Raw genomic sequence first — 15,099 nt, 5'->3', positions numbered from 1 at the left:
ATTCCACCCTACAGAGTGTCAATAAAACCTCCCAGGAAAACTTTCAGGTAACGTTAACTATAGTAAAACATTCTGAGAACCTCCCTGCAACTTAAACATTTACTTCCCAGAACAGGTCGAAATGTTCACTTCCTTTCTCAGAATGTTTACAAAACATTATGTTTTACCCGTTTTATGGCTTTGTTCCCAGAACCAACTGGAAACTAAAAACGTATGTTCCCACAACTTCCAAGGAACCAAATGTGCTGGCTGGACATACACCAGGAGAGCTGGACATACACCAGGAGAGCTGGACATACACCAGGAGAGCTGCAGCAACTGAACAGTTAACTTGCCGGGTAGTTTTCTTCACTAGAAAGTTTTACTTTTTGTATAGCACCTGTTGTGTCGTCAGCTCAGTCTGCTTTTCCAAAAATCCAGAGCTTGTCGTCTCACTTTTAGCGACAGTTTAGCTCCAGTCTCCAGCATAGTTTAGTTCCAGTCAACAGCCACCGAGCCAAGACCTCACCAAACAACTGGAGTTATGTGTGCTCTGCAATATCATCCACTGTACAAACTGTATCGAATTGCACTGCACTCTTGTGGTATCTGCGGTTAATGTGAAATTTATTGTAATGCCTGCAAATCTGTGGATTGGACTTGCAGACGGCGGAGACTTTGGAAACTAATGAATGTCGCGCGCAGGCAACAGTATCGCACTTCTCATTGGACAAAAAGTTAAAGATTTAAGCATTTACGATTTATTTCACTCAATATATTATTAATTTGGTGGACTTTGATGGAACTTTAAAGTGGATATGTAATTTAGTTCAAGCGCAGCAATGACTTTTTAACTTCCAAGACCATTTTCCATATACCCCACAGGTGCGCACTTGTATCGGAACCAGTTTGTCGTGCGAGACGGCCGTTGGTTTCAAAGTTATCCTTTTGTGGTTATTACGGGATTTTTTTTTACGTTTCATTTTTTTTCAAAGGACTCTGTATTTGAATGAGATTATGTCGATTTTACTCTGCGTTTATCCGCTACAAATTTGTCCAAAACAGCGTTGTTGTCATCCAAACAACGTTTTTGCATGGTGATACTAAACGTCTCGTCAACAGTGTTTTGTAATCGCTGTCCGCCACTAATCCAAATGATCCTTCCATTATTAATCCTGTTTGTATCGCTTCTCCAACAACATGGCTCAGAAGCTGAATCAAGTCATGTCAGCAAATTCCAACAACCAAGTTTAAAGGAACAAAACGGTAAGTTGCGTGTTTTGAATGTGTGTTTAGCTGTCAGTTTTAACATGGGTTGAGTTGGAAATAAAGGACTTTAACAATAAACTTCCAGAACTCAAACCTACTCCTCTTACAAAGCACATCTTGCTTGAGTTTAAACAGCAATGAATGAATACGTTTTATTCCGTTCAAACAGCATTATCCAGGATAGGAAGTGGATATTATTACCTTTACCTTTCAAGTGTGCCGGTGTGTGTTTAAGGGGGAAACCCCTCTGAAATGTAATGTCCCCTGAGAGAGGTTTTCTCTATGATTGTAAAAGGCTCCATTCATTCAATGGTAGTCATTCCAGGTGATGTAATTTTCTTATCCTCTGAACCCCACTGGTTTAGACTGTCAAATTGTTTTTTATTTTATTGTTATTTCCCCTTTTAAAGTCAAATAAATATGGCGGTAAGACATACATACATTATTACATACATTAAGAGACTGTCCAATTAATCATCTCTGCAAATAATTAATTATTTCCAGCATGTGGAACTTGGAATCAAGCTATTGTTGTGATGAGGTGTGTCTGTGTGCCTGTGTGCATGGATGTGCACACCTGTGCATAAATTCATAACTAGCCTATGCTTTTGCATCCAGGTAATTTTGCAGTTAATTTAACATCATTTGATGAAGCATACACTAGGCGGCTTATAACAATGTACTCTTTCCATTCGTTTATTATATGTAAACTGTTTGCAGATTTTTGCTTTACACTAATACTGATTCACTATCTCAAACTTTGTTTATTCAATACTTACCAGCGTCATTACAATATAATTACAGTGTCATTAACAACCAAAATGGTTTCTAATGCACATCCCCCTCATGTTGTGGAAGGTCATATGTCACCCTATGTCTTACTTAAAACATTAAACATTCTTCTTAAGAGTAAGATCAATTTATTGGTCAATTGCACATAAGGTCCAATCGAAATGTGACTTTCGCTTTTAATCCAACCCCTCAGAAAGGCACATATACATACACATACATATACATGTTTTGGACTGGTGCAGGGGGCTGCCACACTGGGCACCCGGGGACCTGTTGTTGTGGGGGTTTAAGTGCCTTGCTCAAGGGCACATCGGCAGGCAATGGCATCTAGGATTTGATACCAGCAACCTTCTGATTGCTAGCTCACTCCCCACCCCATTTTTCCCGTTAGACCCAGGATTCGAACTGCCAGCCATCCGCTAGGCTACCCTTCACCTCAAACGCCTAATTTGCATATCTCACATTCCTGCATGCAGCTCCTCCATTGGCAAACAGTGGCTGCACATTGAATGAGAATAAAGTCCCTGACTAACGTTAACCTTTGTCTCTGACGTGTGACTGTTTCACCAGCGCTCCAGTGTGGTTGATTGCTGATGCTCGGCGACAATTTGATACTGAAAGTTAGCCCTATCTGGCATGTTTAGTGGTGGTTACTGGGAGAGTGACAGTCCTGGGAGAGTTGCAGTCACTCTACCATCAGTCTCAGCATGGTTGCTAGTGTGGCCCTCTACTATCAGTCTCAGCATGGTTGCTAGTGTGGTCCCTCTACTATCAGTCTCAGCATGGTTGCTAGTGCAGTACCTATACTATCAGTCTCAGCATGGTTGCTAGTGTGGTCCCTCTACTATCAGTCTCAGCATGGTTGCTAGTGCAGTCCCTATACTATCAGTCTCAGCATGGTTGCTAGTGTGGTCCCTCTACTATCAGTCTCAGCATGCTTGCTAGTGCAGTCCCTATACTATCAGTCTCAGCATGGTTGCTAGTGCAGTCCCTGTACTGCTTGCTAGTGCAGTCCCTATACTATCAGTCTCAGCATGGTTGCTAGTGCAGTCCCTGTACTACAGTAACTTTCTCCAAGGGAACTGTTGTTGTTGACCGTTGTTATGCAACCTGATACATAGGCTTTAATCTTTATTACAGAAGATGGAGTCCTAATCGCTAGGTGTGTCAGGCAGTAACGATCCGGCCATGTCATTGTCATTCTGTTCCACTTGGCTCACATCTCCAGTGAGGGAGGCTCAGCCATTAGTTAAACCACTTCACCTTGTATTGTAGCTTATTAAACTTTGGGTTTCAGGTTGGATTGTTTCTTGATTAATTAACATTTTGTTAATATGCTTAAATGTTTACAGTGTCTTTTCCACGATCTTGCGTTTGATAAGTGAGTGTTGGCATTGCATTTTCAGCCAAATGAAACTGCCTCAAAATCAAACTTCTGAAACTATTTTCCCAAAGATTCAAGAACCCAGCTGCACATTTTAGTACAAGATGCAGATTACCTAGTGATAATCTAGTGTAGCCTCTTTCAGCACCAGTCCAGGAAGCCGAGGAACATGCAAGACATGCCAATGATCACAGGGGCTGCTGTTCTGAAACAGACAGATTAGGGGATTACGGGGGGTTAATAGGACTCACAGGCCAATGGAAATGTGTAGCTTTTCACGTATGCATGGTTGCCTGGGGTAGATGTCGACCGATTATGATTTTTCAACGCCGATACTGATACCTGTTATTGGAGGACCAAAAAAAGCTGATACCGATTAATCGGCTGATTTTTACATATATATATTTGTAATAATGACAATTACAACAATACTGAATGAACAATGAACACTTTTATTTTAACATAATATAATACATCAATAAAATCAATTTAGTCTCAAATAAATAATGAAACATGTTCAATTTGGTTTAATTAATGCAAAAACAAAGTGTTGGAGAAGAAAGTAAAAGTGCAATAAGTGCCATGTAAAAAAGCTAACGTTTAAGTTCCTTGCTCAGAACATGAGAATATATGAAAGCTGGTGGTTCCTTTTAACACGAGTCTTCAATATTTCCAGGTAAGAAGTTATAGGTTGTAGTTATTATAGGACTATTTCTCTCTATACCATTCGTATTTCATATAGCTTTGAGTGTTGGATGTTCTAATAGGTACTTTAGTATTGCCAGCCTAATCTTGGGAGTTGATAGGCTTGAAGTCATAAACAGCGCAATGCTTGAAGCATTGCGAAGAGCAGCTGGCAAACGCAGGAAAGTGCTGTTTGAATGAATGCTTACGAGCCTGCTGCTGCCTACCACCGCTCAGTCAGACTGCTCTATCAAATCATAGTCTTAATTATAATATAATAACACACAGAAATACGAGCCTTAGGTCATTAATATGGTCAAATCTGGAAACCATCATTTCAAAAACAAAATGTTTATTATTTCAGTGAAATACGGAACCGTTACGTATTTTATCTAACGGGTGGCATCCATAAGTTTAAATATTGCTGTTACATTGCACAGCCTTCAATGTTATGTCATAATTATGTTCTGGCAAATTAGTTTGCAAAGAGCCATGCGGCCCAAACTGTTGCATATATCCTGACTCTGCGTGCAATGAACGCAAGAGAAGTGACACAATTTCCTGAGATAATATTGCCTGCTAACATTCATTTCTTTGACCTAAATATGCAGGTTTAAAAATATATACTTCTGTGTATTGATTTTAAGAAAGGCATTGATGTTTATGTTTAGCTACATTCGTGCAACGATTGTGCTTTTTTTTCCCGAAAATGCGCTTTTGTTAAATCATCCCCCATTTGGCGAAGTTGGCTGTCTTTCTTAGGAAGAAATGGTCTGCACTGTAATGTCCGTCGTTAAATGAAGACCAAGGTGCAGCGTGGTAGGTGTACATTTTCTTTAATTATAAATGGGTTCGTTCCCAGGCTCTGTCGTAACCGGCTGTGACCGGGAGGTCCGTGGGGCGACGCACAATTGGCCTAGCGTCGTCCGGGTTAGGGAGGGTTTGGCCGGTAGGGATATCCTTGTCTCATCGCGCACCAGCGACTCCTGTGGCGGGCCGGGCGCAGTGAGCACTAACCAAGGTTGCCAGGTGCACAGAGTTTCCTCCGACACATTGGTGCGGCTGGCTTCCGGGTTGAATGCACGCTGTGTTAAGAAGCAGTGCGGCTGGTTGGGTTGTGTATCGGAGGACGCATGACTTTCGACCTTTGTCTCTCCCGAGCCCGTACGGGAGTTGTAGCGATGAGACAAGATAGTAGCTACTAACAATTGGATACCACGAAATTGGGGAGAAAAAGGGGATAATTTAAAAAAAATATATATATTATAAATGTCCCACCAAAAACAATAAACATCTCAACGAACGAAAAGCTAGGAGTGCAACACATGCAACACAAAAAGACAAGATCCCACAACAGAAAGTGGGAAAAAGGGCTGCCTAAGTATGATCCCCAATCAGAGACAATGATAGACAGCTGCCTCTGATTGGGAACCATACTCGGCCAACAAAGAAATTTAAACATAGATTTCCCACCCTAGTCACACCCTGACCTACCAAATAGAGAATTTAAAGGATCTCTAAGGTCAGGGCGTGACATTCATACAGTTCGCAATGAGCCAGGTGGTCCAAACTGCTGCATATACCCTGACTCTGTTGCACAGAACGCAAGAGAACTTGAAATCGGCCCTAATTAATCGGTCATTCCGATTAATCGGTTGACCTCTAGTCTGGGGACACAGAAGTGCATTGTGCATTCAACAGGTCCCAATACAAACAAACAAACAGACGATAAGGAACCAACATGCATAATGGTCTGTAGTATGTTAGGTCACTTCAGACTATGAATAGGATTTGAGATGTAGCTATTCATGGAGGTGGAACTTTCGTGTCATGCATTGACGTCAATGGATAGTTGCATCAAACTTGAAGTTATTCTTGCAAATCTCAAGTCACTCTCTGGCCCTTATCTATCTGGAGATTTGACAAACTTAAAAAAAAACTTAATGTACTGTGTAGTTCCATACAGAGACAAGCATAATTTCCTCAAATCAAACCCAAAGCCTTGAGCGTGGTGTGGGATTTGTTGAAGTCAGCATATTGCATGTTTTGCTCTGTTTAGGAAGTAACACCTCTCCTTATCAGGCAATGATTACCCAATGTGTGCTGGACTCACTAGGGTGGTTTATATAGCTGTTAGCCCAGTCTGTTGACAGCTACCAGTTTGTCAGCTGGGATTCACGGTACCAGTCTGTTGTTGTGTTAAGTGGATCCCATAGTGTTTAAGTTTATATTTGATTTGAAATTACAGGATAGCTGTAAACTGGTGAAACAACACCAAAAGGATTTGGAATATCAAGTTATTCTTTAATATGGTACAAATGCTTCTCTAAATAAGTTTCTCAGGGTGAACTAATGTACTGTAGCAATGTACAGTTAGTTACTCGCACTAAGGTAGTCGGCCTACACCGACAAACAAAAAATGCCTAAAAGTAAAATGGGTAATGTTTTACCCACTTGTAAGGACATTGCAACACAAATAGACCAGAAAATATACTGACCACACAAGAGCCTTTCCTCACTGAGACCCCAAACACAGTCAGTCTGTCCACAAGCAGTCCATGTAGACTTGTTCCCCTCTCACCACCCCAGAGTCTCAAGTGAGGACTAACAGTAGATAACAGTGTCTATGTTTTTGCTGTCAGCACAACTTGAATGTCGGAGAACTGTATTTGGCAGGCGAGCATGCCACCGCCTGCCTGCTGTTTGTCATTTTGGGCAGCGAGTGTACATTCTCCCCAAGCAGGAGGGAGTTTCTCAAGGGAACTGGGTCACAGGTTTTTAAGCTCTGCATTGGCAGAGAAAAGCCTCTCCAGGCAGGCGGTGGCTTCTCTCTCACTTGCAGTATCAACATTACCCCCAGGTACTTTGTAAGGCCCGATTGTTTTCAGCAGAATCAATGTCCTTTTCAGGTCAGCATCCTGAGTGTCTTTTCTTCAAGGACACAAAAAAAAAATCTTGACATTCTCATTGATATGTCCCTGTGGGGAGGGTCACCCATCCAGCCACAGTTCTGTAACAGTGCATTCCTTTTCTTTTTGTATCACAATACATTCCCTTCTTGTCCTTTTAAAGAGTAAGTGGGGAATAGTCTTCCTATACTATGTGGATAGGGAACATCTGTGTCCTCAACTTAATCTACCAGTCAAGGCCTTACAGACCCAAACTATAGCCAGCATGCTGAGTGTCAATGCCAGTTATGGATTCATGCAAATTATGAATAGCATTGTCATGTTCGTAATACAGTTTTAGATCTTCAATTTGGCAATTTCATTGTAACCTTTTGCATGTATACACCTGTGACTTAATTACTCTCGACACACAAAGCCAACCAATCCTAGACCAGGAAAATGGATATGAAAACCTATTGCTCCATTGTAAGAGACTTTCCTTATTTCCTGCTAAATGAAATGCCTCATTGAAACTTAAATTCAAGAGAGATTCTTAGATAGCAGTATAATTTAATGAATGTTATCAGCTGCCTTTGAACAATTGCTACAGCACATCCAATATAGCAAGTGTTTCTTCATCTATTCCTTCTTTGAATTAGGCCTAGAGCTGAAAATCAATTCGGTTTGGAGCCGACCACTGAGTCCAAGCACCACGTTTCCCAGAGGAGACAAAAATATCAAGAGCACATAAATTTGGTCATATAAACACGCCACTGTAAATAGCCCAACGCTAACATTGACATTTTTGAGAGAGAAGAAAGTCTGCCCGGTGCGGTCTAGACATGAAGGGTGGAGTTAGTCTGCCTCAAGTCAGGATAACCTGTCAGCGCAAATACCTGTCATCTACTGCTGGGCAGCATCTTTTCCTCAAGCCTCTTGTTTATCAGCTGCACTTCTGCCAGTGGTTTATGTGGTCATTGCACACTTGAAATAATCAATTTGGCATTTTCAAAAACATTGACCTTACTCGGGTCATTGAGGTGAAATAGGCTACATGTAACTATTGTGTCATTACATGAAACATTGCATAGGCTGACATTTCCATGGAAAATGTCTTGAGGAGAAAGCATTTCTGAGATGACTACACGAGAGAATTAAGTATGGCGTGTAAATATTACTGTTGGCATAATCAGTGCATTACTGTTGGGTAATTAAAGCATTTTTCTTGCGGTTGCTTCCTCTCATTGTAGCTCATATTGATTAATTTAACTAATTTTAGTTTTCATACATTTTTATGATATAGCCAATTTTGACTTTGGAGCTGGCCGATCTAGCCGAAATCGTGCAGTTCTGCCTCCAGGGCAAGACCCATGACAATAAACGTCAACCTGCGATTAGTACATCGCTGGAACAGCCCTGCACTAACATAGACTTAAGCCGTCTGTGGGGGATATTAGCTGTTTTGAAAGCAAACTGAATTCCATTGGACTTACAATTTTGGCAGAGGGTAGATGTGATGAGTTGACCTTGGTTACCATCTCTGGAGGGTATGTCTACATAGTCTGGCAGATGTCATCGACCCCTGTCAGAGAACTATTTGAAAGTGTCCTGTTCCATCTCCTCTTCACTGCGTGGGGCTCAGCCGTCACCTTGCGATTGATTGACAAGGAGCATGACCCCGGACAAGTACTGAAAAGTTGTGCAGCTGTGGCTTCTAATATACAGATGGATTTTTATTTTATTAACCTTTATTTAACTAGGCAAGTCAGTTAAGAACAAATTCTTATTTACAATGACGGCCCTACTAAAGGAAAAAGGCCTCCTGTGGGTATGGGGGCTGGGATTTAAAAAAGATTAAATCAAAATATAGGACAAAACACACATCACGACAAGAGAGACAACACAACACTACATAAAGAGAGACCTAAGACGACAACATAGCATGGCAGCAACACATGACAACACAGCATGGTAGCCAACATTTGCTGTCGATTCTGTGCTTGCATGTTGCAGAGAAGGGAACAAAGTTGTATTGCTTTGGTAGGAGATCACAGCTGGTTAGTGAGGACTAGTCGGTGGTCGCTATGCTAAATGTTCACAGAACATGAATTACTCAGATGTGAGTAAACACGTTTTGTTTCAATCATTGACCAGAGAGCAAACCAGCCCACACACACCAAGAAATAACAATGCAGCCTCACTTTTTGCATGATTCAGGGTGGCAGGACTGAGATGAAAGACACTCACTGGTAGGAAATATGCTACTGACCCAGCAATTTGGTACCAATCCCTCTGTTCCACCCGCATGTTCTTCTCCAACGTAACAATCTGAAAGTGCCACTATGTTTGAAATACAGCAAACAAAGTCCTCTCCTCACAGTTATTGGATATGCTGTACATCTTTTGAGGCATTTATTATCTCAACTGAGCTAATTTCTCATGTAATTCTGAGAGATAGTGATGCATGATCTGCTACGCATGAATTATGATATCAGAGCAAGATCAACTTCTCGCTGCAGGTTGAGATGTGAAGTCGGAACATGGAAAATAAGTATTAGCCCTTTATTCCGTCCACTGTCTCTTATGGGGTCACGTATAGAGCTTATATACTGTTAAGAGTTTTACAGGAGCCCCTCATCAGTTGTTCTCACATGCCTGACCTCATATAGCTAGAGTGAGTGAGTGAGTGAGTGAGTGAGTGAGGGAGGGAGGGAGGGAGGGAGGGAGGGAGGGAGGGAGGGAGGGAGGGAGGGAGGGAGGGAGGGAGGGAGGGAGGGAGGGAGGGAGGGAGGGAGGGAGGGAGGGAGGGGGGGAGCTTAATGCAGTTCAAAATTATGATTAATCATGCATAGTTCCACGCCATTTTCAATGACTTAGCTGTGGGTCCATGCATGGTTCCTTTGACACACATTGAAGTCTAGAGGTAGGTACAATGAGTGCACATAATATGGTTCATATTTTGTTTCTGTCTTGCTTGCGCTCAGTTCCACTTATTTAAGCTATGCTATAATTGAAGTGGATCTATAGAAATCAAATCCTGACTGTTTCTGCCTTGGGTGTCATCTGAACTGAGTGAGAAAAATCGAGAAACCATTAACCTAAGACCAGAAATATGCCAGCCATAATACATTTATAGGAAAAGTAGAAAAGCACCTGTCCCAGTAATCACGGGTTCACCAGTGTCCTGAGTAGCTGGATTATATCGGCTTGCACATGGTGGGATTTGATATATGACAGTATGCCACCAGCATACGGAGTCCGTAACCCAATCACACATACTATTTGGAGAATGCATGGCTTTTTCCAAAGCACAAATAGGTTTTCAGTACACTACACATATGCTGCCCCTTGCAGTACCCACACTAGCTCCCCTGGGAGGGGTATCCATTTCCCAGAGCCCAAATGGAATGAAATGCACAGTGGGCTGTTAGTTAGCTCTTCGGTAAGACTCACTGTAATGATTTGAGCAACTGTGTTCTGGAGATACGTGTGGTGCACGGTGCAGATGGCCTGTCAATGTCTTCGGGAATCTCCTTTTTTTGATGAAGGCACATTGATTTAGCAGACTGATTGTAATGGAGCAAGGCTAGGTCTGTCTCATTGGCGGCCATGACTGTCTAACAATGCCGAATGACATTATCAGATATATATAAAAAAGCTTAATATTGTCTCAGGCTTTTCACTCCCAATCCGATTAACGCAAGGAGGGTGTAAATCATGATACATTTGGAAACATTAGCAACGGGCTATCATCCCTTTGGCAACAGTCCGTGCTAGTGCTAACACATGCATAGCTACTGATAATACAGTCAGGCTGGGAAAAGGACAAACCAAAAACAAGGTAAAGATTGAGCTACAGCAGCGCCTGAAGGGAGGCCCGAATTTATCAACCAATCTTTATCTGAATCAATTGCAGTCTGACGACAGGTCCTCCGGTTATCAGTAAAGGTGTGGGACCCTTTTTAATTTTTGCCCAACGGCAAGCCAAACATCTGCTCAGCTGTTTCTCTTAGATGACAGAATTAAAATAACCCAGGAGCCCTGCTGGCTATTGAGATGCCATTGACAAGCCCGATCTATCATGTGTCACCCCATTTGTCAAACTCCATCTTTCATTCTATTCGGCTTGACGGGACACAGTTTGTTCTACAATTTGTCTCCCTCCCACCTGTTGACAGGCCTTAGGTCATCGAGTTGGCTTGTATCTGGCACAGAATGGAGATCAGATGGTGTCAATGGATTTTTATAGGCCCAGTAATGAGTCAGATACTATGTACATAGTGATGGTAAATAATATACTGTGGTCCTGGGGTACCAACATAACAAGCATAACCCTAAAATACTGTGCCACAATAATTGGTAAGAAGTGGGCCAAGTAATAACATTTAATCTAATATCACTTGAAACCATGTCAGTACAGTGACGTGAGTGTGAAGGTACTAGACACATGCGTGTTACCTTAGCAAGAGAAAGGTATCTCGTGTAATGTCATGGTGTGGAGCTGTGAAAATAAACATACAAGGCTCTGCTTGTTTTCTCAATATCTCACAGAGATAAAGTGTGACAGGAGGAGCTAAATTCAAATGCCTCAAGATATACTCTTTGACATTTTCAAGGTGTGACATTGTTATGATGGATGTTGTTTTGCAATCATTTCCTAAAATGCATTTGTAATCTACTTCTGTGATTTCTTAATCTTACTAAACTAACTTCCTCAAGATGATGAATGACTAATCAAGAGGAAACTTTCATCTGGAGTGCACTCATAGAGTTCAAGCAGCTAGAGGAACTGTAGGGCAGTCAGGGTGTGTCAGAAATGTACTGTAGATACAACACGTCAACACCTCACACCTGTGAAAAAAATCTTACCTTCCAGTGTATAAAAAAGGCAAACAAAAGGAGAAAGGTGGTATTAGCACAAGCCTGACATCATTAAAGACCTGACATCATTATTAAAGACCTGACATCATTAAAGACCTGACTGCACTGTTGGTTAAGGGCCTGTAAGTAAGCATGTTGTATTCGGCGCATGTGACAAATAACGTTTGATTTGATTTGACATGGTTAAAGAACAAATGAGGAATAATAGTGGTTTTTAAAAAAGGAAAAAAGTACTTCAGTCAATCGAAGTAATTACATAATATCTGCACATTAAACTTCCTTTAAATTATAGTGCCCTATAGGTGTCTTAGTAGTCCTCTCCTTGGGGCTTCCTTTCCTTGTCTCTACTGCAATGATGGGGTGGCAGGTAGCCTGGTGGTTAGAGCGTTGGGCCAGTAACCGAAAGCTGACGAGGTAGAAATCTGTCGTTCTGCAGTTAACCCACTGTTCCCTGGTAGGCCGTCGTTGTAAATAAGAATTTGTTCTTAACTGACTTGCCTAGTTAAAGAGCAGGCATCCTCCATATTATTTCACCTCCAGAGTTTTTAGGTTTGAACAGCTGAAGTTGATGACAGGAAGAGAGGCAGCAACATCAGAACTTTGAGACATGCCCTTTGTCCCCTTCACCCTGAAGCAATTGCTACTGTACCTTTTTTTTTAAACCAGCCATCTGCATGTGTGGAGTCATTTAGAGGTCATAGTTGGGCTCCTCCCATCTCTAGACATAACTGCAGTTTCTTCTCATAAGAGTCACAATGCTTACCAAGATGGAAATTAGCATTTTTAAGACTGCATTTGAATTTAAGTGTGCTTTAGAGCACACCATTTCTCAGACATCCATCTAGAAGGAAATTAGATAGTCATTTTTTTCTGTAAGTGCATTCATATATGAATATTCATGAACTCTAAAGATAAAATCAAACATTTTAGTACATGCTTCTGCAATTATAATTCCGCTTTTGTATTATCTTTCTCTAACATTTGTCTTATGCAATAGGTTATTTTTGGAGGAAAACAGACACACATGATTTAGCACCTGTTTTTTTAGCAGCCACAGTTAAATGAAAAAGGCTGTGGGCCCTTTGACGAATTGGGACAGTCAGAAACGTAATGACCTGTGGAGGCTGTTAAAAGGGGAACTGAACACTGAGTGTTTAGCGCTCGTCTGCCTATGTCATTTGCAGCCTTCAGTTTAAGGAAACTGAAATGTACTAAATCAATCAATCAAATGTAGTTAGAAAGCCCTTTTTACATCAGCTGATGTCACAAAGTGCTATACAGAAACCCAGCCTAAAACCCCAAATGAGACATTTCACTTGGTTGCACAACATCACCTAAATTAGGGATCATCAACTAGATTTCTTTGTTGAGCGGATGGTCGGTGGGCCGGAATATAATTACAAATATTTTGTAGACATGCCAATTGATCACAAGAAGACCAAACAGATTATGTTTGACTAAAACATAATCATTTCAAACCTTGCTTACATTTGTATACGATCATGTGTCTCTCTATTATGTGTGGAAATACTTTAACAGATTTCTTAAATTAAAATCACTTGGAGCTGATTAAGTGTGTTACAGTCTTTAATGTCCAACAATAAAAATTCTAAATATATACAGTACCAGTCAAAAGTTTGGACACACCTACTCATTCAAGGGTTTTTCTTAATTTTTTTACAATTTTCTACATTGTAGAATAATAAGACATCAAAACTATGAAATAATATCATGTAGTAAAAAAGTGTTAAACAATTTGAGATGATTCAAAGTAACTTTGAATAATAGTAGCTTTGCACACTCTTGGCATTCTCTCAACCAGCTTCATTAGGTAGTGAACTGGAATGCATTTCAATTAACAGGTGTGCCTTGTTAAAAGTTCATTTGTGGAATGTATTTCCTTCTTAAAAAGTTTGAGCCAATCATTTGTGTTGTGACAAGGTAGGGGTGGTATACAGAATATAGCCTTATTTGGTAAAAGTCCATATAACGGCAAGAACAGATCAAATAAGCAAATAGACAACAGTCCAAATAAATGCTTCACAGAGTTCTAGTAACAGACACATCTCAACATCAACTGTTCAGAGGATACTGTGTGAAACAGGCACTTGTGGTTGAGTTGCTGCAAAGAAACCACTACTAAATGACACCAATAATAAGAAGAGACTTGCATGGGCCAAGAAACACAAGCAATGAACATTAGACTGGTGGAAATCTGTCCTTTGGTCCAAATTTGAGATTTTTGGTTCCAACCGTCTTTGTCTTTGTAAGACGTAGAGTAGGTGAACGGATGACCTGATGATGTGTGGTTCACACCGTGAAGCATGGAGGAGGAGGTGTGATGCTTCTATGCTGGTGACACTGTCAGTAATTTATTTAGAGTTCAAGGGACACTTAACCAGTGTGGCTACCAAAGCAATCTGCAGCAATACGCCATCGCATCTGGTTTGCACTTAGTGGAACTATCATTTGTTTTTCAACAGGACAATGACCCAACACACCTCCAGGCTGTGTAAGTGCTATTTGACCAAGGAGGAGAGTGATGGAGTGCTGCTTCAGATGACCTGGCCTCCACAGTCACCCGACCTCAATCCAATTGAGATGATTTGGGATGTGTTGGATCCTAGAGTGAAGGAAAAGCAGCCAACAAGTGTTCAGAATATGTGGAAACTCCTTCAAGACTGTTGGCAAAGCATTCCAGGTGAAGCTGTCTGAGAGAATGCCAAAATAGTAAAATAAAGAAGAAACCTGAAATGAGTCGGTGTGTCCAAACCTTTGACTGGTACTGTGTGTGTGTGGGTGTGTGTGTGTGTATATATATATATATATATTTTTTTAAATATTTTATTTATTTTATTTTACCTTTATTTAACCAGGTAGGCAAGTTGAGAACAAGTTCTCATTTACAATTGCGACCTGGCCAAGATAAAGCAAAGCAGTTCGACAGATACAACGACACAGAGTTACACATGGAGTAAAACAAACATACAGTCAATAATACAGTATAAATACAGTATATACAGTATAAACAAGTACAGTATAAACAAGTCTATATACAATGTGAGCAAATGAGGTGAGAAGGGAGGTAAAGGCAAAAAAGGCCATGGTGGCAAAGTAAATACAATAGAGCAAGTAAAACACTGGAATGGTAGTTTTGCAATGGAAGAATGTGCAAATAAAGTAGAAATAAAAATAATGGGGTGCAAAGGAGCTAAATTAATT

At 40.9% G+C, this 15,099-nt stretch overlaps 1 protein-coding gene across 1 annotated transcript in view; it reads left to right on the top strand.

Moving 5' to 3' along the window:
* Positions 1–274: 274 nt before the first annotated feature.
* LOC109910061 (platelet-derived growth factor C) overlaps positions 275–15,099 on the top strand; it is a 77,414-nt gene continuing 62,589 nt past the window's right edge. Inside the window, exon 1 of the mRNA XM_020509216.2 lies at positions 275–1,245. Within this exon, the coding sequence (XP_020364805.1) occupies positions 1,074–1,245 (172 nt within the window). The 5' untranslated portion in view covers positions 275–1,073. The remainder of the gene's footprint in view (positions 1,246–15,099) is intronic.

The sequence above is a fragment of the Oncorhynchus kisutch genome, linkage group LG19 (genome assembly GCF_002021735.2).
Source record: "Oncorhynchus kisutch isolate 150728-3 linkage group LG19, Okis_V2, whole genome shotgun sequence".
NCBI lineage: Eukaryota > Metazoa > Chordata > Actinopteri > Salmoniformes > Salmonidae > Oncorhynchus > Oncorhynchus kisutch.
The sequence above is the reverse complement of the archived record's forward strand: the minus strand, read 5'-3'. Positions and strand labels throughout refer to the sequence as shown.